This window comes from Calliphora vicina, chromosome 1 (assembly GCF_958450345.1).
Source record: "Calliphora vicina chromosome 1, idCalVici1.1, whole genome shotgun sequence".
Classification (NCBI taxonomy): Eukaryota; Metazoa; Arthropoda; class Insecta; order Diptera; family Calliphoridae; genus Calliphora; species Calliphora vicina.
This window is the reverse complement of record NC_088780.1, coordinates 102052893-102075964: the sequence shown is the minus strand read 5'-3', so window position 1 is coordinate 102075964 and position 23072 is coordinate 102052893. Positions and strand designations below refer to the sequence as shown.

Genomic DNA, 23072 nt, shown 5'->3' with positions numbered 1-23072 from the left:
AGTAATCGAAAAACTGTTTTTATACATTTCAAACAGCTTCTCACAAATTCACAAATCGAACACAAACATTTTTCTAATTTTGACAGGACAACATCTGTCAGATCATCTAGTTAATGATTACTAAGTAAACATTTATAAATTCATTAATTTAGTTAACATTTTCTTTTAATATTATATTTAAATTTTTCTTTTATTTACAACGAGATTTAGCCATTAACATTCAGTCTTTAATTTATAAATTTTTAATTTTTTTTAACTTTATTTAAACATTAATTTGGAAGGAAACAAGCACAAAAATGATTTTACATGGTTATGACAACTGGAACTTTAAAGCAAATAACATCTTGATTGTATTCATTAACCGCTTCCCAAAGCATAGTGCCAGAGATCTGTAAAATTTTATTTGTTTATTAAGTTAAATTTGTTTATGTTTTCGAACTCAATCAAACTTACCGCTGGTAAAGTTTTATTGACCAAAACCGTGGCCCAATAGAATTTCCCATCATTATCGTTGGACAAACATTTTTGATTGCCATCACAAGGATCGGGTGTAATGTGAGCCTGAGTCTTAATGGTATTAAAAATCCAACGTACACGATGTTTTAAATATTTGGTATTGTCACCTGGTGTTGATAAAAAAAAATAAATTGCATAAATAATAAAACATATTTTCACTAAGAATGTATTTTTGGAAATTGGAATGTGTAGGGAGTAAAATAGGTAACCTAATATACATATATTCATCTACTTATAAAATTTGCAGACAAGTATCTGGTACTTTTTTGAAATTCGGACCCTTTAGGGGCTAAAACGAGTAAAAACTATGCTTTGCCACTTTTTTGGCAACTTATCTATTTAAATTTAAATATAGAAAGAAATCTTAAATCGTATTCTTAACATCTCAAAAAATACCAAATACGAATAAAAATATGGGTAAAAATATTATTTATTTTTGGTACTTTTTTTCATAAAATATGTTTTTCTGTAAATTGACATAGACATGTTCCCACTATGATACTAAAATTTATTTGAACAACTAAGAATGCTATATTCTGATGTGCCTAATCTTAGATACCCTTCACCAAATTATACTTCAAAATAAAAAGTTTATATATTTTAAGGTAAACAAAATTTATTTTTTTTGCAGTTTTTTCTTTTTTTGGTATAAAAAAATTTTCGAATTGTTTTTTTAAATTTTAAAAAAGTTTTTTTTTAAATTTAAAAATGTTTTTGTTTGTTTTTTAAATTTTTTTTTTAATATTTAGCGAAAAAAAAATTTTGGTGAAAAAAAAATAGGGTTAAAAAATATTTTTCCGATTTTGACCCATTGTAGGTCCAACTTACTATGGTTATACAGTGACGGACAATACAATAGAATCACTACATATGAATTCGATTAAAGCGGTAAAACTACAAAATTTGATTTCAAAATTTAAAATTTGTTCATTATATATTAATGCTCATAACGTAAGCAATAAATAGAAAAAACCAAAATAAAAAAATAACACATTCTTATGTTAAAAACGATGTCAAATCTAAAAGACTAAATAAAATATGCGACATTCAAATATAATCAATCAGTCTTAAAATGATTAAAAATAAAAAATCATCATAAGAATTCGTTGTTTTCTTAATATTTTGTTGCATATCAATTATTTCTAATAACAGCATCAAATCTTTTGGGGATTGAATTTAACAAACTTTCGCATGTAGATCGGGAAATTGCATACCATATTTCCTGAATTTTCTGCCAAAGTTCTTCCTTGTTTTTCAATTTTTCAGGTCCGAGTTTGTCTTTTACTATTTTCCATAGGATTTAAGTCTGGTTATTGAGACGGCCATTCCATAACATGAATTTTGTTATATAAAAACCATTTTTTGGCAAGACCTGACGTGTGCTTTGGGTCATTATCTTGCTGCAAGAGCCATTTTAAGGGCATATTCCATTCTGCATGTGGCTTTATAACATTCTCCAAAATATTTACATACAAGTGCTTATCCATATTTTCTTTAATCCAATAAATTGGACCAACGCAATATCAAGAAAAGCTTCCCCATATAATAATATTTCCCCAACCATGTTTAAACTTTTTTGGTTTTTGCCATTTTTTGGACGTCTAACCCATGTCTTATCATCACTACCAATTAAATTAATGGTCGTTTCGTCCGTCCACAACACATTTTGCCACTTTTTTATATTTTCTGGCCCACACCAATCCTTATGATTGCTCCTGGTTTTAAATGAAATATTGGTAGTGATTCTATTGTAATGTCCGTCACTGTATATACGTCATTGCAAAGGTCTTTGAAATATCTATCATTAGATATCCATATTGTCTATATTAATGACTTAGTAATCTAGATATAGGTCAAAAATAGGTAAAAAATCGAGGTTGTCCTGGTTTTTTCCTCATATCTCAGCCATTTGTGCACCGATTTTGCTGATTTTAAATAGCAAACTTTTCGAAAGCATGTCTGACAGAATTATTGAAGATTTGGATCCCGAAGATATTTGGGGTCCTCAGAAAATTGATTTCAACAGACAGACGGACAGACAGACTCCAGTATCTATAAGTATCCCGAATATATACATATACTTTATAGGGTCGGAAAATTATATTGTGCAATTACAAACGGAATGACAAAATTATATATACCCTTCTCACGAAGGTGAAGGGTATAAAAATACCTATAATTACTTTTTGACATAATTGGTGTTTTTGTAATGCATATCTTGTGGCAATCTTGCGGGTTAGAGAGTTAATAGTACTTTTTTTTGTTTAATAACAAGCTCGTTCTTTTTCCATTTGGACCACTATTTATTCTTTTAAGCACATTTATGTTTCATTTAATTTTCAAATTTAAAATTTTCTTTTGTTTAGAATAAAGTGATCACAGATTAACCAGCCATTTTTAATTTGGACCACTATTTCTCGACTTATAGCCAGGTTTATGTTTCAGTTCATTTTAATTTTCATACGATTGGGCGGCGAAGCTCACCTTTGCCTTGGCTTGTCATATGTCATCAGTTTGTCAAATGAAAACTTATATATACCCTTACCCATAGCTGACAACTAGATAGGTAACTGAGAGCCAAAAACCCAAGTCTATTGTAAAAAACCTAATTAAGACATTTCTCTCTCCTTCCGTTCTAAGTGTCTATTCCATTGTTAACCAAACTCTGACAACAATAGATTTGATTCGGATTCTAGTGTTACGATTTGTGTACACTGAACCAAATTTCTTATGAAAATATCCTTCACTGGCAACACTTGTAAAATAACTCATGTTCGTTTTTTTTAATTTCGGTTTCACATGTATAAGAAACTCACACATAGACGGTGCCCGCGGGCGTACTGCTGGAGACCAATGGTCTATTCTATGCCCTTAACACTCATGGTGCCGGGTAATGAAATCTTCAATATAATTAGCTTGCAAGTTTTAACGTTAATTTATCGTTAATAAATCGGGAATCTACTGTATTTAATTGTTGTCTACGTTTCATAATTATTATTTTATGGCCATTGTTTGCTACTGTTTCTTTAAATAACCAAATAGATAAAGTGCCTCAACTTTTAGGGATCTTATCGTCAACAACCAACAAATATACATATATATATATATATATACAAATATCAATATGTATAGAGTAGAGTATGTGCTATAAATCTTTTTATTAAAATGCCATAAATAATTGTGTCAATAAACAAATAGTAGTATGTACCACTATAAAACTATTAGCACTTTTTTTATAAACAAAATAATTTTATTGTATAAATAAACAAAACTAAAATTTAAGCGCCAAGTCAAGCAATATTTTTGTTTTAATTTGTTGTTTATATTTTTAGCACTTTGTAAGGTTCATTGAATTGTCGAAAGTAGGGTTACAATTAGAGCAACAAACAACAATATTTTCTTATTCTGAACTTTGTAATAAAATTAAAACTGTAATAAAATAGTAACAAAATTTTTCTATGTTAGCAAAAACTATTGACAACTGAAATGTATTTTCCCAAGGTGTCAAATTATTCATAATATTTTAATTGAAACTACAAAGCAATTTCTAATTGTTGTTAACCAAAGTTTGTTATTGTATTATTAACAATTACTTTTGAATTTGAAAATGTGTAAAGTTGTGTTGTACGTATTTAATAGTTTTAGGTAGCAAATTGACAGCTACAGTTTATTGCACTTTATTCCCTATGTATGTATAGTAGGGTGGCCTCAAAAAAATTAGTTTTTATGTTCTCAACTAAAACACTAATCCCCAATATTCATAAACAGTTTTTAAATTTATCAAAAGTTTATAAAACAAATTTTCCATACAAAAATTTATTTATAAACCCTTGATAATTTTAAAAACTGTTATTCATAATAAGGCCTTAAAACAAGTAAAAATATTGGCCCATAATCATAGTCAGAAATAAAGTATATTTTAATAAAAATAAAGTCGTCTTTACTTAAGAGTGGACTTTAGGTCTACCATAGACAAGTTAAAGTATATTTTTGACGTTAAAGTCAATTGTAAATATAAAACAAGCTGAAGCTGTTATTAACTCATTTAACAACAGCATCAGCTGTTCTTCGCCATATAAAAAAGTTCGGCAAAAAGTAAAAAAAAATTAAGTTACAAGAATTTGGGAGAGATTTTGCAATTATTGAACAGTTATCAATAAAATTAGTACCAAAATATTCTAAATATGATACTAATCTTATCTTTTCCATTTTTCCACCACAAAAAACTTTTTTTCTTTAGTTTTCCCGGTTACTTTTATTGTTTACCTTTTTTAGTTTTTGTTTTAATTTTCTATGTCAGCTGTTCAGCGGTGCCACTTGTCTGTATTTCCTTGTATATTGTATGAAAACATTTTCTACATGTGAGGCGACACCCAGTTAAAGTCGGTTCAATTTAAAACATACTTTAATTTTGACTATAGTTGGGAAATAATATAAAGTGGGTTTTTAATTTAAAGTTGTTTTTAAAAAAAACCGACTTTAGTGTTTGACTATGATTATGGGCCATTATATTCGGCTGTGCCGAATCATGTATACCCACCATCAATATGTGACAATAATGTATGTTTCTGATATAAGGGGTTATATGGGGGGTAGGGTCAATTATGGACCGATCCTCAAAATAATTTGGTAGAAAGATTTAGGAAGGGGACCTTGTATGGGGGCTGGGGACAAATGTTGATCGATTTTTGCCATACTTTACAGTATAATTTCAAAGTACATAGAGAATTTGTGTAAAATTTTATCAGAATTATGGCATAATCAACATATTTATGACTGCTCAAACAGTATTCCGGGGGGACATTTGTATGGGGTCTAAGTGAAATCATGGACCGATATTGCCCATTTTCAATACCAAACAGACATTATGGAAAATTTCAGCCAGCTAGCTCCTTTTGTTTGGGCCTTATCGTGTTTTCAACAGACAGACAGATGGACGGACGGACATTATGAGGACCCAGAATAAATATAGTAAAGTGGGTCTACGACAAGTATTTGTGTTACAAACGGAATAACAAAATCAATAAACCTCCCATAATCTATATATATAAAAATTAAATGGTCCATGTATGTAATGTCATCACGTGAGAGCGGCTGGAGCGATTTGGCTAATTTATTTTTATTCGATTCGAAATTTTCAGGAGATGGTTTGTAAAGAAAAAAAATTCCGGCTAAAACCGGCATTTTTGAGTCCAGTCAACTGTAATAAAAAAAACCACCTTAAAGTATGCAGTACAAATTCAGATATTTTATTTGCAAATAAATAAGAACAGGCAGGTGTATGTGGGTTGGAGAAACTTGAAGAACTAACATTAGTAAATGCCACCGGACGAAGCCGGGGCGGGGCGGTCAACTAGTAAAATAATAAAAGTTGAAAAAGTTTACCATCCCGTAAACCGGGATTCTACAAATCTAAATATCCATGGTGCTAAGGTAATGTATTTGGTGGGACCAAAAGGGTCCTATCTATTATGAGCTGACCAGACCATCACAGGGAACCACTACCGATCGCAACTGATTCGAGAGCATTGACCGAAAAACGCCCAGAATATGCAGCCAGACATGAAACTGTATCATTTCCGAAGGTATTACAAAGGATTATGTTTTTATTAATCGGTTCTCCTGGGACATTTTGCAAACAAACATATATTTCGTTGTTTTAAAGTTAACCCTCTAACCCGCAAGAGTGCCTCAAGGCATGAATTACAAAACACCAATTATCTCAAAAAGTAATTATATTTTTTTTTAATTTAACTGTGACTTACAGATTTGTTAACATTTCCCTCGAAGGTCGAAATAAATTTTGACTTTTAGTATTTGTTCTGTCAGCTGTTTTGTGAGTGATGCCATAATTTTAACACGTGAAATTTTGTGTAATTTTTTTTTAAATCAAAGTTTTACTAACTTTTTGTTGCCCGATCTATTCGAAATATTTTTTATTAGTTCTTTTTCGTTAGTTTTTCAATAAAATCGTATTATAATTATTGTTTTTTACACCTAAACCGGCAACAATGCCCTGAGGCACTCTTCACCTTTTTGCACCTGGTTCCTAAACTTAATTTGCAAATTTTTTTCTGATGGCTGTTCTGAGTTTATTGGGTCATAACTACCCTTAAAAAAATTATTTGACAACTTTTATTTAGCTTTTTAAAGTTTGCGGGTTAGAGGGTTAAGAATCAGCATACAGGAATATTTATCTATTTCCTTCCATCTAAACGTATGTTCATACATTTTGGTTTATAAAGTTTTTTTTTAATTTAAAAATCTTAGCCATAAGGGCCACCCTAACAATCATATTCCAAAATAAAATATTGCTTTAATTTCGTTTGTTTTGTTTAATTTCAGATACTTACTATCATCGTCAAATAACACATTCACATCTACCGTAGTACCACGACGCATTAGACAGGGTATCGTAGTGCAACTGGAGATATTCAAATACAATATGAGATATTTAGAGCCTGTAATAATAAAGAAATTAAACAAAAATGGGGTAAGTGATTTAAATTATTGTTAACAAATTACGAAATATAAAACAAACATGAATCATGCGATTTTAATATAATTATTTGCATTAGTACAAAGTCTATTAGGGTTTAAATTGCTGTCATATCTTTAGTATAAAGTTTTGTGGAAAATTTAATAAATATTGAAATTGTTGCCATCTTAGTTATAATAAGAGTTGAATGTTAAACAATTAGATTTACTTTAGCTTTGAAAAACTTATCGGGCAATTAAGGCACATACATACAGCCTCAGATGTGAGTATACACCAGTGAATTTTTTGATGTTTTTAAGATCATAAAAATCATTATATTTCGACTTAAATCTTCTTTTTTCAGAACCGAATCAATTATTAAACTCAATCTCCATCAAACCAAAACTTTTAAATTTGAATCAATGGATAGATTTTAGGATTTTCATTATCTTAAAAAAAATCAAATAATTTTTGGCGTTTACTCACTTTTGAGGCTCACTGTATAAGAACTTAGATAATTTAATTTAATATCCATCCGAAAATAAGGGGACCACTTTAATTTCAGCGGTTAGTTGGCAACATTTATCATTTAAATTTTATTTTAATTAATTAATGTTCGAATTTTTTATTTTTAAATCGATTTTCTTTTCATATGTAAAGGTCAGGTCAAGATTTTATGGTATATTTTTTATATAGTCACACAAACCATTTTATTTTGGAAATAATTCGGTAGTTCGTGAACAGTCAAGGTTTGTAGGTGGACTGAGTGGATAGATAATAAGCATTATCAACATGCATTTGGTATCGTTTCAAAACTTTAGAACTTGAAGATTAATATGTTATGGATAAAATGTTTCCGATCAATTTTCAGAATAACATTTACTATAAAAGCTTGAAATTTCATGATGCAGTGATTTTTCGTGAATAAAAATTTACAATTGAATTAGTCTAATATTCGAACAGATTAAGATATCGCAGTAAAATTTGGAACTTATATCTAAAGATTTATTTAAATACCAAAATTCCTAAAACGGGAAAAATATGTTCCAAAAATTTAGTTTTTTAAAAAAGGTCGCTCTGCCGTTATTTGCCCTGAGATATCTTATTATCTTTTGGTGAATTTAGATAACATATAGGACCTTCCAAAAATAATATAATTAATACATATTTTTTTATAATCTGGGCTTTGCGTTTTGTGAAATTTTTAGATAAATCTGAAATTTTTCTTTCTTTTCACGCATTTACGTATTTTTTTTTCAGTCCGTCCATCCCGACCAAAAACATGTTACCATATATGAGAAATATGACCAATTGTAGACCAATCGCCACGAAATTAGTTCCAACGTAGCGTGATTGATACGCAAAAAATTCTTAGATGTGATTTATTTGCTAGTTTAAATTTTCAAAACAAATATCCCTTGATCTAAAACAGATAACCCAAACATGTAAGGGTATTATTTAAAGATATTTTCAAGTACTATCTAAATGTATAATTTCTTGACACTCGGATAATAACTGAATATTCTGTGATTTTACTGAAGACAGGTGATTAACTGAAGACATCATTAAGTTATCTGCAATCGTTCACGAGCTACCGAATTATTTCCCAAATGCCTCCGCCAATATTATAACTTGTTTGTGTATTCCAGTATTTTTCCCTTCGGCCGTCTTACAAATATTCTCCCATCACTGGCTCTAAAATTGTATTTGGATACATCCGTAAAGAGAACAGTGTTCCGATAACATTCAAGACCTGCCGCATTTATATTACAACTAAAAATTTTTGCGGCATCCAAAATCATATTCTAATAGTACTTTTTCTAATTTCATTTAATAGTTCAATTTATTTGCATATTAGAGTAGTTTTGTGTTGCAAATCATCTATAAAATATTTTTATACTAAAGATTATGTATAAAAAATACTTTTATATTGAAGATTTTTATAAAAAATACTGTTATACTGAAAAATTTTAATAGAAAATACTGCTATACTATAGAAAATACTATAACAGAAGAAAATACTGTTATAAACAGGGCAACCAAAAATATGCAATATCATATTTTTTGCTGTGCATCGTATAAACATATGAGTTAGTTATTTATCCGTTTCAGACAATTAGAAGAATTTTGGCATCGATTTGTTAGTGCATATTTTTGCATATTTTGCTCTTTACTGCATATTTTTGCATATATTGCGTTTTATAGCATATTTTTGCATATTTAACTCATAACTGCATATTTTTGTGGCATATTTTCTTTATTTCCATTATTTTGTTTTCTAAATATAATTTTATTGCTTGTATTGTAATTTTTCATTTCTATATTTTACAATTTTGTTAAGGTCCAATGATAATTTGCCTAAGCTACTTAAAGAAAAAATTAGAGTACCCATAATCGACTTATCTTCATTAAATTTTCATTGACTTAAGGGATCTTAGTTTCAATATATTTGAATTAAATTAATAATATTCACACACAAATATCAAAATTTAACAAATAGTAAAAAATACATAAAAAATTAAAAGAAAAGAAAATGGGCAACTTCTTAACAAAATGTTGGATACATTTAAAAAAAACTTAAGGTGGCTTGAGACAGTTATGGTTGGGCATTAACAGTTTACCACTAATGCAGAATTAAACAACTTTTCAGCAAATGTTCAGAATATTAAGATCCATCGAAAATATCACGTTCAAATCACGTTGATAGATTTACACAAATTATAACAAAGATATTAGGAAATCATTAAAAAACAATCAATTGATGAGAAAGGAAAAAACATAGAAAATGTCACGGTATTTTGAGTACCAGTAATAAAAATGCAAAAATGTTTTTTTTATTTTTCCGCAGTTTTAAAGAAAACAAATCATTTCACTATTGTAAGGCTTTTTGATAATTCTGTTTAAATTTTGGAAATCAAATTTAGATGTTAATCTTCATATATGATGAATGCTCCAAAATCCAATACAATTTGTTACCAAACAATTACAAACGCTCTCTATAGTGATTTCGAAACATAATGCAAATGATAATAAAGTAGATTTTAAGGAAATTCTTGATATCCTCTCCCTACAATATTATACAACTAATTACTGAACAAACTTTTATTTACTTCTTATATTCTTTTTAATAAAACATTGAAATCAAACAATAAACAACTATTTTTAAGTGCATATTTTTTATATTTTAAGAGCATATTTTTCGTTTTTAAGTGCATATTTTATGCGCATAAAACACTTTTTTTAGAGCATATTTTTGGTTGCCCTGGTTATAAATAAGAAAATACTGTTATAAATAAGATTTTCTATAGAAAATACTATAATACACAAGATTTTCTATAGAATACTGTTATACACAAGATTTTCTATAGAATACTGTTATAAATAAGATTTTCTATAGAAAAATGTTTTATACACAAGATTTTCTTAGAAAATGCTGTTATACACACAATTTTATGTAGAAAATACAATTATATACAAGATTTACATTGATAATACTGTAATAAACAAGATTTTCTATAGAAAATACTGTTATACACGAGATTTTCTATAGAAAATACTGTTATACACGAGATTTTCTTTAGAAAATACTGTTATACACGAGATTTTCTATAGAAAATACTGTTATACATGATATTTTCTATAAAAAATTATGTTATACACAAGATTTTCTATAGAAAATACTGTTATATGCAAGATTTTGATAGAAAGTTCTGTTATACGGAAAAATTTAGATAGAAAATACTGTTATGCTGAAGACGTTCTTTAATACAACGTTTTTTTTACAGAAACCACTGTTCTATATAAGATATACAGCAGAAAATCATTCTGAGTCCATATTAATTTGCAAATTAGTATTTATACCAGGCGCGGATCCAGGTCAACCATTTGGGTGGGGGTGTATTAAAATTTGTTCTACATTTTCCTTCTTATTCCTTTTTTTATATGAAAACTTTTCAGTTTTGTGGGGGAAATTTCCTATTTCACCCCCTCTGGATCCGCCCCTGATTTATACAAATACTGAAAGTATCAAATGATTCTCGGGAGTATCATAATACTTTTCAATATTAAATAGTATCGAAAAAACTACGATCGTATTAACTTTTCCATCCCTGATTGATAAAGTCGTGGGTATTAAATTTTGGAAATTTCTTAAACTTTCTTGCTATTAAATTATCTCTCTTGGAGTAGCCAAATAAAAAAAAGCCAAATATCCATGGCGCCAAGGTACTTCTCTGTATTTGGTGGTAGCAAAAGGGTCCTATCTATTATAAGCTGGTAAAATCTGAAATCACAGGGAACCTGTACCGAACGCAACTGATTCGTTTGAATCGAGCATTGACCGGAAAACGCCCAGAATATGCGGCCAGACATGAAACCGTAATATTCCATCGTGACAACACTCGGCCACATATTGCAATACCTGTTAAAAAGTATTTAGAATGAAGTGGTTAGGAAGTTTTGCCTCACCTGCGTTTTAGTACAGATTGTGCCCCGTCCGACTACTATTTGTTTCGATGCAGAACGTTCTTTCTGGGATACGTTTCACTTTGAAACAGAATATCCAATATTCAACAATGGCCAATACTTTGAATAAATTTATATTTTATTTTATTTTTTCAGCATTTCTTCTAATTTAATTTTTGATTAATATTTCTATGAAAGAATATTAATTTGTATGCTAAATTTTAAAGATAATTTTGTATTAAATACTCTTAAATTTCACTTTTTCAAATCGTCTCATAAAGTTAGAAACTTATTAACTTTTCCACACAATATTAATATACTTTTCCACACAATATTAATATGGACACCTAAAATTATGCTATGAAAAAAATAGAAAATCAACCATATTTATTTGTATTAAAAATCAGAGACCGAAAATAACGGGTTCACTTTCATTTCAATGGTAAATTTTCATTCGCAGCCATTTTAAAATATTTTTTTGTGATATATCACTGAGAGAGTGATTTATTCGAGAACATGATAGGTTTGGGGTTGAGAGAAACAGAAAAGAAACAAACACAAATAATCTAGATGAGTGATTTATAATTTATTTTTTTCCTAAAGGTCAGCTTGTGACTTTTATTTGCAAACATGAAAAATAAATCGAAAAAATGCATTTGATGCAAATCAGCGCTTAAATATATAAAATTTATCAAAAGATTAATAACAAATTAATAAAAAAGTTCTCATTTCTGTTGCTCAGACTTCATTACTTCATATTTATCATACATATTCTTTCTATAATCAGTTAAAAATTACTAACAACAAAAGAGAAAGTAACAGTTATTAAAAACAAGAACAAATGAATTGTTTATCTCACATCTAACCAATAAAAAAAAACGAATAAAGGTCATACAAACCATTTTATAACTGTTATTTTCAGTGATTTATTTTTATCACGAAAATATAAATCACAATTTGGGTTTTTTGGTATATGGACGAGTTAATTTCGATCTCTGATTAAAAATGTATGATTAGTTGTAGAAAAAGCTTAATAAATTTTATAATTTATAAAAGATTTTTATAAAAGTTGACTTGTATTCAAAATAGATTGTTATTTAAAGAAAAAGTTTAAAAATGTTACATTAATGTCAAAAACTCAGAAATAAATTTATTTCATCAATTCTAAATCAGTGACTACTGTTGTCCTTAGAAATCAATTATTTAAAGACTTCTTTCTAATTTTGACACATTTTATTAAGTATTTTGAAAGTCATTTTAAAATGTCTATTCCTTACTGTCAGTTTCGAATTTTCTCACACACAGTGCGTATGACTAATTGCAACAATCATACGTAACGTAGGGCAGTTGTTTTAAATTCACATAGATATATAAATAAATTACATATAATTCCTATTATTATACTAAAATACTAAAACAAACATCAATAGAATTTAAAAAGTACATTTATAAAATGTTTATCAATGAGTACATTAAATTGAAAATGAGTCAACAATAATCACAGTCTATTTAATTAACAACATGTCTGACACCATTCATTAATTTTCTCTACCACAATACGCACTTTCGTTGATTCTGTATTTTTTCTTTTTGTTTTGTTTGCATTATTTTTTTCTTCTTTTTTTTTTTGTTCATTTCGTTTATTTTAATCAGTGACAGTTGAATTTCAAAAATCAAATTCATGCCAATTTTATGGGTTTCTTTTTATAACTTAGTTTTTATAACTACAAACATAAATGTTTATACATTTGTCACTAGCTAATTAGCTGCTGACCATAATTTCTAATCTTTAAATAACGATAATAATAAATACATAATAAATATTCTCAAATGAAATGGTAGCACTATAACTAATATTTAATTATTTGTTGGTTTGTTTGTTTTTGTTATACTTAAATCACCAGTTATTTGAAAGACAACTGAAATCCCCATTTATTTTTGGAAATTCTTTTTATTTCGTTTTTTTTTTTTTTTTTGATTGTCATTAAAGCAATTCAATTTGATTTATAGAGCCTCATGACTTATTGCTAACAAAATTTTCCCACCATATGTAAGTCACACGTTACCATAACTTTAATATTAATTTGCTATATGACAAGAGATAAGAAAACATTTGTCCATATTTGTTTAATTGAAATAAATTTTCCGTCTGTTATTTATTTGCCTTGAAAATGTCTAATAAAGCTGCAGTTTTTAAAATGATTAGTTTTTAGTGGAATTTCAATAAATAAATAGATTTAGCATTTTTGATACTTTCTTGCATAGAATAAATACATAGAAGAGATGGAGAGTGAAATGTCAATGAAATAAATTAAGCAAAATTACTCTCTTTTCAAATATACAAACACATGGCAATACATCCTCATGCATCCACGGCTTTTAGCTTTCTTAAAATAGCACAGAGTGATTTCATATTTCTGACCCGATTTTGCATCATGCCCTTGGCCGTTGAGGTGGCAAATCCACCCAACTATCCAGATCTTCGGCCTGTGGGAAAGTATTGGGCTCTTGTAAATAAATAATTAAAGAACACAGGAAAGGTATCCCAGGACATGTCCGATTTTAAGCGAAAGTGGACCACCTTCAAAAAGTTTTTTGTGGCTCACTCTTCACATATCAAAGGATTGATTTTCTAAATCATATTTAATATTTTAACCATTCCATTAATGCATTCATTCCTTAGTACTTCAAACATTCTTCATAGAATCATTAAAATTGTCTTCAACTTAAATCTTTTACAAATAATCTTTAAAACATATTTCAATTGATTAAATGATTAAAAACAAAATTGAATGAAAAAAAACATGTTCATTCAATTTCGATTAGATTTGAATTAACTAAAATTTTAATCATTTAAAGGTTGAATGAATATTATTATGAATTACTACAACAATGATTGGATGTTATTAAAATAAAAGCCTTTGAATGGAGCTAAGTAATTATTTAATTGGAAATTATTTAGCTCCATTCAAATTTATTTACATTAATAGAACCCATTCATTGTTGAATTAATTTGTCTTCTTCTTCCCAGGCATTCACAAAAAACGGTTTTTGTTTATAAAATATAAGAAAAACATGACCACTCTTAGTGTGAGAGAGAGAGCGAGAGTGACAAAATTTGCTTTAGAGAAATCGCAATGAAAATCAAATAGATTTTGTGCGAATTCTTTGTGTGTTTTAAGTTGTCAAAACTTTATATACAAAAACCACTGAATCCTAAGATAACCATTTAGTCCGAGTCCATAATCAATTCCAAAAAAGTAATTCATAGACATATAATTTCAAATTGACTTTTTTTGTCGGCCTGTGCTATTATAAAATAAAATCAAGTTAGGTTCTTGAGGATTTATATTAGCAATATCAGAAATACAAAGAGTTTTCAAAATCCTTCTAATACAGTCCTCATTTGTTTGTTCCTCTTTGGGATTGACCACCAGCAATTGTTGCTGATTGATGATGGTCATAATAAAAACGTTAGAAAACAACAAAATAATCCAACGATGATAAGCTTTTAAAATATATTGGCCAGTAGTAGCTGATCAGTAAATAAAAATTTGATTATCGTTAATAAAATGGAACGAAATTAAAATTACGACCAAAACAAATAAAAATTCTTTTAACTGTAAACAATACTGATAGAAATCAATATTTTTGTATAAATTTTTTTTTTTTATTATTTGCATTCCTAAACAAAAGTTTATATTTCATATTAAATAAAGAACAAAGTTCAAAAACTATACAATTACGTTAAGTTAAATTAAGTTGAAATTGAGTTTCAATGATAGCGAGTCTTTTTAAAATCTATTAATAGCTTTTATAGATTTGCAAAACGAATATTGCATACAGGGAGTTATAAAATTTAATATTTGTTGAAAGGTTTTAATGTTTTTCTATATTGATTCAGAAGCAAAGAAATTGAGAAGTTATTAGACGTATCTCTTTCACTTTAATTTTTATGTTTACATGTTGCTAAACTAAGGCGAACGTGTTTTTCATGTAAATTAAATATAATTACAAAATAAAATGTATGAAATAAAAAAAATTTTACTTTCCTTAACTCAAACAAGCAAATTTCCATTTCAACTTTATATGTAATTCAATTTTAATTTCCATTTCCATTAACGAAAGAATGAAACATAAAAATACTCAAAAAATCAATTACGTGCCTCGTTCTCCATACGGGAAATGAGAATGCCAAAACAAAACAAAAAAAATGTTTATTTATGTATTTATTTTATGCATGATTTGGGACATCAATAAGTTATGGGCTGTTCAATTTTAATTGGGCTAAAAGATCAATGACTTAATTTAATTACACACTCGTTTACAAGACGATTAACAAATTATTTTCATTTTGCTAAATAATCGTTCTAAACAAATGCATTATTTACAATAAATATACTGTGTTTCCTTAAACAAATTTTATTATAAAATAATAGTTTAGTTTTTCAAATTATTCGCTGTATTTATGTTCGTTGCTTACAGATCGGTTTTTCAGTTGTTAGTTAAACTGCAGTTTAATTAAACATATTTTGCCGAATGAATCCATAACCCCCTGCCCATACCTGATACGCCATAATGTTTGTCAAGATAAAAAATGATCAGGTATTGTTTCCATTTATTAATATTATTGCTTTGTTATGATATAATTATTAGTGCTTTTGCTCAGACAACTTTGTCTTGACAGCAAATGTCATTAATTGTTATGATAAATATTTGTCAAGTATAGACAGGGTGTAAGAGTTGGAAAATTTGTTACCATCTTAAGCGCACCATACACTATCAAAATACTCATCAAGCACTATGGTAGTATTAGTGAAAATGTGTTTGTATGTGTGACACCGACAACGCTTGACGGAAAATCAAAAACATTTTGATTTTTAGCATGCTTGATGTCACTTTTTGATAGTGTATGGTGTTTTCTCATCAATCACGAAGTCATTTACAAAAATATTTCAAGGCGTGAGGTTGATGAGCGTGTCGGATGAAGAGAATAATTTTTTATATTACATATTTCGCTTATTATTTTGTTTTTTTTTCTTTATTCTCAACATGTTCTCGTTATTGCAATTAAAGTTGCATCCGATATTGACATTTTTAAATACATTTTAGTGCAAATAAAAATTAAATATAATTCCCGCTATTGGTGTTAACACCACAAAATGGAAAATAAAATGCAGATTGACGAGTCATCAATCAAGTGTACATCAAAGCATCAAATTACACGTACACGAAAGTGACATCAAGCATTTTGATAGTGTATGGTGCCCTTTAGTTACGAAAATAAGTTTAACTTCAACATTCTTTATCAATTTTAATCAATTTTTAAATGTATCAAAGGTTTATAAACCGAATAAGACGATTAGTTAATATTATAAGTTATAAATACACTGTGAGTGAGTGATTGATTATACAAAAGAAACATTTTAAGAAAACTATATTCCATAACTTCAGTTTTCAGAATATTTAATTACAATAAGTGAATTTCAACTTTTTTAACAAAAATTCATTCAAATGTGGTTATTATACTTCTTAGCATTGCACTATAGTTCAAAGTATCACTTTTTCCGTGCGAAATTCCAATTTCGAAGTTGTTATTATTCATTATTTTTTATTGTCAACCTGTTACTAAAACTCCAATGCAAACAAATTCGCAATTGGTTCTTGTAAAATACAAAATACGGCTTGACAGCATGCCTTCAAAGTCAAAGTTTCGATAAATTTTTAAAAAATTTTGAATAGTATCAATATTATATTGTAACTTTTAACCGTTAATTGTGGAAAGTGTGTGAATAATTTAAATAATGTTTAAAATGGAAAACAACGAGACGTCTAAGTACTTAATTTTGCTTTCCTAAATATTTGGAAACTATTTCCCTTTATATTAAAAATTACAATTTTTAAACATAACCTTAAAGTAATTTATTTTGATTACAAAACTTTAACTTTATAGAAGCTTTTAAAAAAATGTTAACGTTTGTTAAACTTGAAATTAAAATAAGTAAATATACTGAAATGTTGTGAATTCATTTCACTTTATTTCATACTGCGCATTTTTGCGCTTTCTGAGTAATTTAATTTTTTCTAGGTTACTGTGCTATAAAAAAAATTAACTTTTTGAAATTTGGCTAAAATAACGCCCAAAAGACACAAAGTATGATGCTATTATTAAATATATTGTGAAGAAAATTAGTGCTCGTGTTATTCCTAAGGGCTGTAAGAAATTATTGGATGAAAAAGTCCGCCATTTTGTCTACGATTACTTAAAAGTAAAATGTCAAAAATGAAGAAGAAAGGAAGATAATTTTCGAAATGAAAACACTATATGGCTTAATGGTGATATATGCTTTCAGATTTGTATCTTAGGTTACCAATGACATCCACAGCACACAAGCTATTAATACATTCGAAGCAGATGATAGAAAACACAGACGAAGAAACAGGATCGTTTTAAAAATTGAACATACCCGAGGTGTCCTACTATGGGGACCCCTGGTCGCACCCCTGGTGGGCCCATTCGGTCAAAATTCAAAATTTAAACTCGTCAACACTTCTTCTTTGCGCATGTCAAATTTTATTAAAATCTAACTAAGGACTAAGGACTTAGAAATTACAGATTTATTTCCCTCTTTTTTTTATATACCACTGTGCGAAGTTTTATTTGATTCTTCAATTAATATTTTGAATCAAATGTGTTTACAAAATGAATTACTGATTCAACTAAATTGACTGAAAACTAATATGAAATAATTTTTTTTCTGATCAAAAGCAATGAATTTACTCTATTTTTCTCCTGATGGGTGGACAGAGGGTTAATTTTTTCTTAAATTTGTTGAAAATATAAGTATTTCTACCTATGGTCCAATTTTAGTATCAAACTTTACTGTTGGATACTAGTTAAACTTTAATAGTTATTAATTTCGCACGGAAAAAGTGATACTTTGAACTATAGTGCATTGGCAAAACAATGGAAACTTTTAAACTTCTGCAATAAAGAAGACTAAATCAAAAACACAAAAATAATATTTAACAAGTAAGAGGAGCTATATTCGGCTGTGCCGAATCTTATATACCCTTCACCAAATTATACTTCTAAATATAAATTTTAAATATTTTTAGGTAAACAAAATTTTTTTATTCCAAAGTTGTTTTTTTTATTTTTTTTAAAAAATGGTAGTTTAAATTTATTTTTTTTTAATTTTGAAAAAAAAATTTGGTTTTTAAATTTTTTTTTTTGGTGAAAAAAAATTCGGTTTAAAAAATATTTTTTTCGATTTTGACCCATTGTAGGTCCAACTTACTATGGTTTTATATATTGCAAAGGTCTTTGAAATATCTATCATTAGATATCCATATTGTCTATTATCCAGATATAGGTAAAAAATCGAGGTTGTCCTGGTTTTTCCTCATATCTCAGCCATTTGTGGACCGATTTTGCTGATTTTAAATAGGAAACTTCTCGAAAGCATGTCTGACAGAATTATTGAAGATTTGGATCCCGAAGATATCTGGGGTCTTCTGAAAATTGATTTCAACAGACAGATGGACAGACAGACGGACATGGCATAATCGACTCCGCTATCTATAAGGATCCAAAATATATATACTTTATAGGGTCGGAAAATTATATTGTGGAAATTACAAACGGAACCCTTCACCTTCTCACGAAGGTGAAGGGTATAAAAAGATGTATTTCAATATTTTGACAACCTGTTTGACGGTGCCGTGCAGTGTTGCCAATTCATGGTGAACAAAAAGGGCTAAAACTTAGAAAAAAAGGCTAAAAAAGGTCTAAAAAGTGGCTAAAAAAGGGCTACAATTTTTTCATTAAAAAAATACATACATTTGACACAAAAAACAACTTAGAATGTTACATTTGGCTATGCCGAATAGACAAACAAAAAACGCGTATATCATACGCCGATGTATTTAAAGCCTCGTATTTATCACCTGTCCTACAAAATGCTCCTAGGCAAATTTTTTTATATGAAAGACAAATTATGTATAAAGTAATCCATTGTGATAACTTCAATGGAGAATATTTTGATAAGTGAATATATGGCAAATATGCCTCTCATGTAATGCAGAAAAAAATATTCTAAAAATTATACACGTCGCCGGACAGAATTGATTTTCATTAACAAAACATAAATTTTGCCATTAGTTAGTAAACATATCAAAACTAAGATAGCCAAAATTTGGAAAAAAGTTAATTTTCTATTTTGATCAGATAAAAATGATCATAGCTAAATTATTATCGATAATGAACTGAATTTTTCTTTCTAAATTGGTTGGATTGTAGTCTTTGAAAACGGTATACTTACTACATGGCATGTGTTATAAAATATTTGTTAAAGTACTATATTTACGTCAATACATCGCCCAGATAAAGTTAAAAGTATTCTCTTTAACCCTATATATGATTTTATAAACGCCCGGACCCGCGCGTAAAACATTAACATATTTATTAACAATTTTTATTCAAATAACGTCCATTTTCTCTATATCAGTTATGGCATGTTTTTAATGTATGGAAGGTCCAACAATTTGTATGTGCTTAAATTGTTTACTGGTTCAACATTTTTAGTTAACTTTTGTCATAATATCCCTGCCAATTTTTTTGAACTGATTTTACAAATTTTCAACAGCAAAAATTTCAGATCATTAGAGTAAATATATAATTTTCATTAGAATAAATATATATGGCTAAATGAAAATAAAAAAGGCTAAAAAAATGGCTAAAGGCTAAATTAATTTTTTTGTGGCTAAACAAGATTAAAAAGAGCTAAATTTAGCCCAAAAAGGGCTAAATGGCAACACTGGTGCCGTGGGACAGTCTTTTAGCTATTGGCCCAATTCAGGCGCGGATCCGTGCTACTCATGGTAATGGGTATAAAAAGAAAAAAAATATGTAAAATGAATTTTATAAATGAAACTATGACTGAAATTGGAAACAAATCCATTTAAAACTATGTTATGTATGCCCCTAATTTTGAGATTCCAGCACGACAGTGACTCGAAATACATCTCTAAGGTTGTAAGTAACTAAGAGGTTACAATTCAATGATGTACATGTTTTGAAGTGACCAGCCAGATCTTAATTCCATAGAAAACCTATCTAAAATTGTAGATCGAAAAATATGGACTCAAAGTTATACCACTAAGGAAGCTTTTTCATGTGCGGTTAAAGGGCATGACAAAATATTTTAAAGAAAACGATTGTATCTTTAATTGGTTCAATGCATCGTCGCTGTAAAATGCAGTAAAATTATAATTTTGATATGTTAATGATAGACTTCTTCTTAATAGCTGGCATTCACATTACATTGATAACACGGAAACCAATACAACTTTATAAATACATCTTCTTATATTAATAAAAAAACAAATGTCGTTCGTTGGTAATTGCGTCAGTTGAGAACGGCTGGACCGATTTGCACAATTTATCTTTAAATGTTCGTTGTAGTCCAACTTAGTTTTTTAAGGAAATAAAAATTGTCCTACACAAAAACAGGAAGCCACTTTACGCCCACTTTTTTTGATTTATCTAAGATTGGAAAACGACTGCACCAATATGGCAAATTTTTTCTCTAATTGTTCGTATTAATCTAATTTAAGTTTTTCACTGAAATAAAAATTAACCAAGCCCACTTTAATATATATTTCTGTGTTTATCGTGACACACAAAAAACTTCTTGGTGAATTTTGTTTGTTTTTTGTCCGGTATTGTTCTTGAACATCACCATGTCCATCAGCCACATAAAAGTCTTGACCCCGAAGTTGTGAAAAGTATTTTTTTTTTTTTTTGCTTCAAAATTCTTTAACGCTTTGCGATCTGGAATTATCTGAACTTTCTAAGACTTCAACCCAGCATTAGCTTTGGTTCTGAGCACAAAAGAATCAGAGTATTTAATTTTATGAGCTGCTTTTCTGATAGAAGTGTTTGGTGCTCTTCGAAAGAGTCGTTCGACTTCTTTTGGCCTACCAATATCTGTTAAAAATTTGTTTCTTCCTGATCCAGATTTTCTTTACTTATACTGTTTAATGGCTTTTGAAACAGTGTGACGATGAACCTTTAGATATTTTGCTATTTTTATGAATAACTTTCTTATTGAATCATTCAATTATTCCTCAATGCAAACCAGTTACAAACAATTTGTATTCATACAGTTTTAAATTAATAAAACAAAAATTCAATTATTCATCTATTCAAACCAATTACTAAAATTGTTTATTTATTCAGTTTTTAAATGATGAATTTAAAATGTTCATTCAAAAAATATACATGTAATTTATCTTTGATTAAGCCTTAAGTTAACCGCCCTAAAACAAAACAAATTGTATGAAAAAAAAAATGTTATTAAATTTGGATTAGATTTGAATTAACAAATATTTAATCATTCGAAGGTTGAATGAATTCTATTATTAATAACAACAACGAATGAATTCTATTCAAATAAAAACCTTTAAATGAAGCTAAATAATTAGTTTCTTTGGTAATAGATTAAGCATAAGGATTTTGTTGAATTAAGCTTAAATTGAATTAATTAATTTTAAGCTTTTAATTAGTATTTCCTAAACCACTTAATACTCACCACAATCTTCAAAGGGTAATGATTTCGCCATTAAAAGCTTTTTCGCCACATCATTTACTTTGCTTAACGCAACTCCTTGCACAGTTGGGCCATTTAACGATAAATACAAGTAGAGCAATAAAATTTTCAAATAATAAACACCTCTCATCATTCCCGTCAAAGGTTCTTGAAAGAAACTACTTCAGTTTAAACTTTTCAACGTTATTTATAGTAAAAGCAATAAATAAACTTCAAAATATATCGATGGGTTTTTTAATTGAATTGCCACTTTAGTAATCACTGTCACTCTCAAACGTCACTTTCGATTTAATGACATAAAATGTCTATAGTTATATTGTATAGGTATACATACCACTTGTTTAGTAATAAAAATAATATAAAAACTTAATATTGGCCTAACAAATTTTGTCTAGTTCAAATACGAACACGATATTTACTCAAGACGTTCGCGAAAGAAATGTCGTACTTTTGGTCACTGATATTGTTTAAACAAACCGATATTTTTTTTATTTTTCAGTTATTGATAATATTAAAATGTCTAAGTATTGGTAGTAATAATCTTCGTATCGACTTTTCTTAAATATACTTCGTTTACTTTACTTGTGAATACCAGCCTACTTTTTCGCATTTAAATGATTGGTTTACTTATTTTTTATATTTTGTCCCATATCGTTATTTTATCACCCAACAATTATAATCACTTGTTTTTGAATAATTTTGATTTAATACTGCTCATAATTCACTCAAATGCGAATTTTTCATGAGCGTCACACTACTCCCTTCTTATCATTTGAATATTTTTCAATATTAATCTATTTTTTATTTGTTGTAGTTGTGATAAAGTTAGTGGTGTTGAAGTGGTGGGATTTTTTTTTTAATATGTATGTATTAAATTTCATTGTCATTTTGAATTTATATTTGTTAAAATAAATGTATTTATTAATACTTAAAATTTCAATTTAAAAATAGCTCATTATTAATACTTACTTAAATAATTAAAACATGGCACGATTTTTTTT

General features: G+C 28.2%; 1 protein-coding gene across 1 annotated transcript; it reads right to left on the bottom strand.

Moving 5' to 3' along the window:
- Nucleotides 1-237: 237 nt before the first annotated feature.
- Nucleotides 238-22357, bottom strand: Npc2f (Niemann-Pick type C-2f). The gene is made up of 4 exons (XM_065515288.1): nucleotides 22054-22357; nucleotides 6870-6977; nucleotides 454-623; nucleotides 238-389 (listed from the first exon to the last, which is right to left on the bottom strand). Exons 1-4 carry the CDS (start codon nucleotides 22202-22204, stop codon nucleotides 303-305), a joined length of 516 nt encoding a protein of 171 aa, XP_065371360.1. The 5' UTR covers nucleotides 22205-22357; the 3' UTR covers nucleotides 238-302.
- Between the last annotated feature and the right edge of the window lie 715 nt (nucleotides 22358-23072).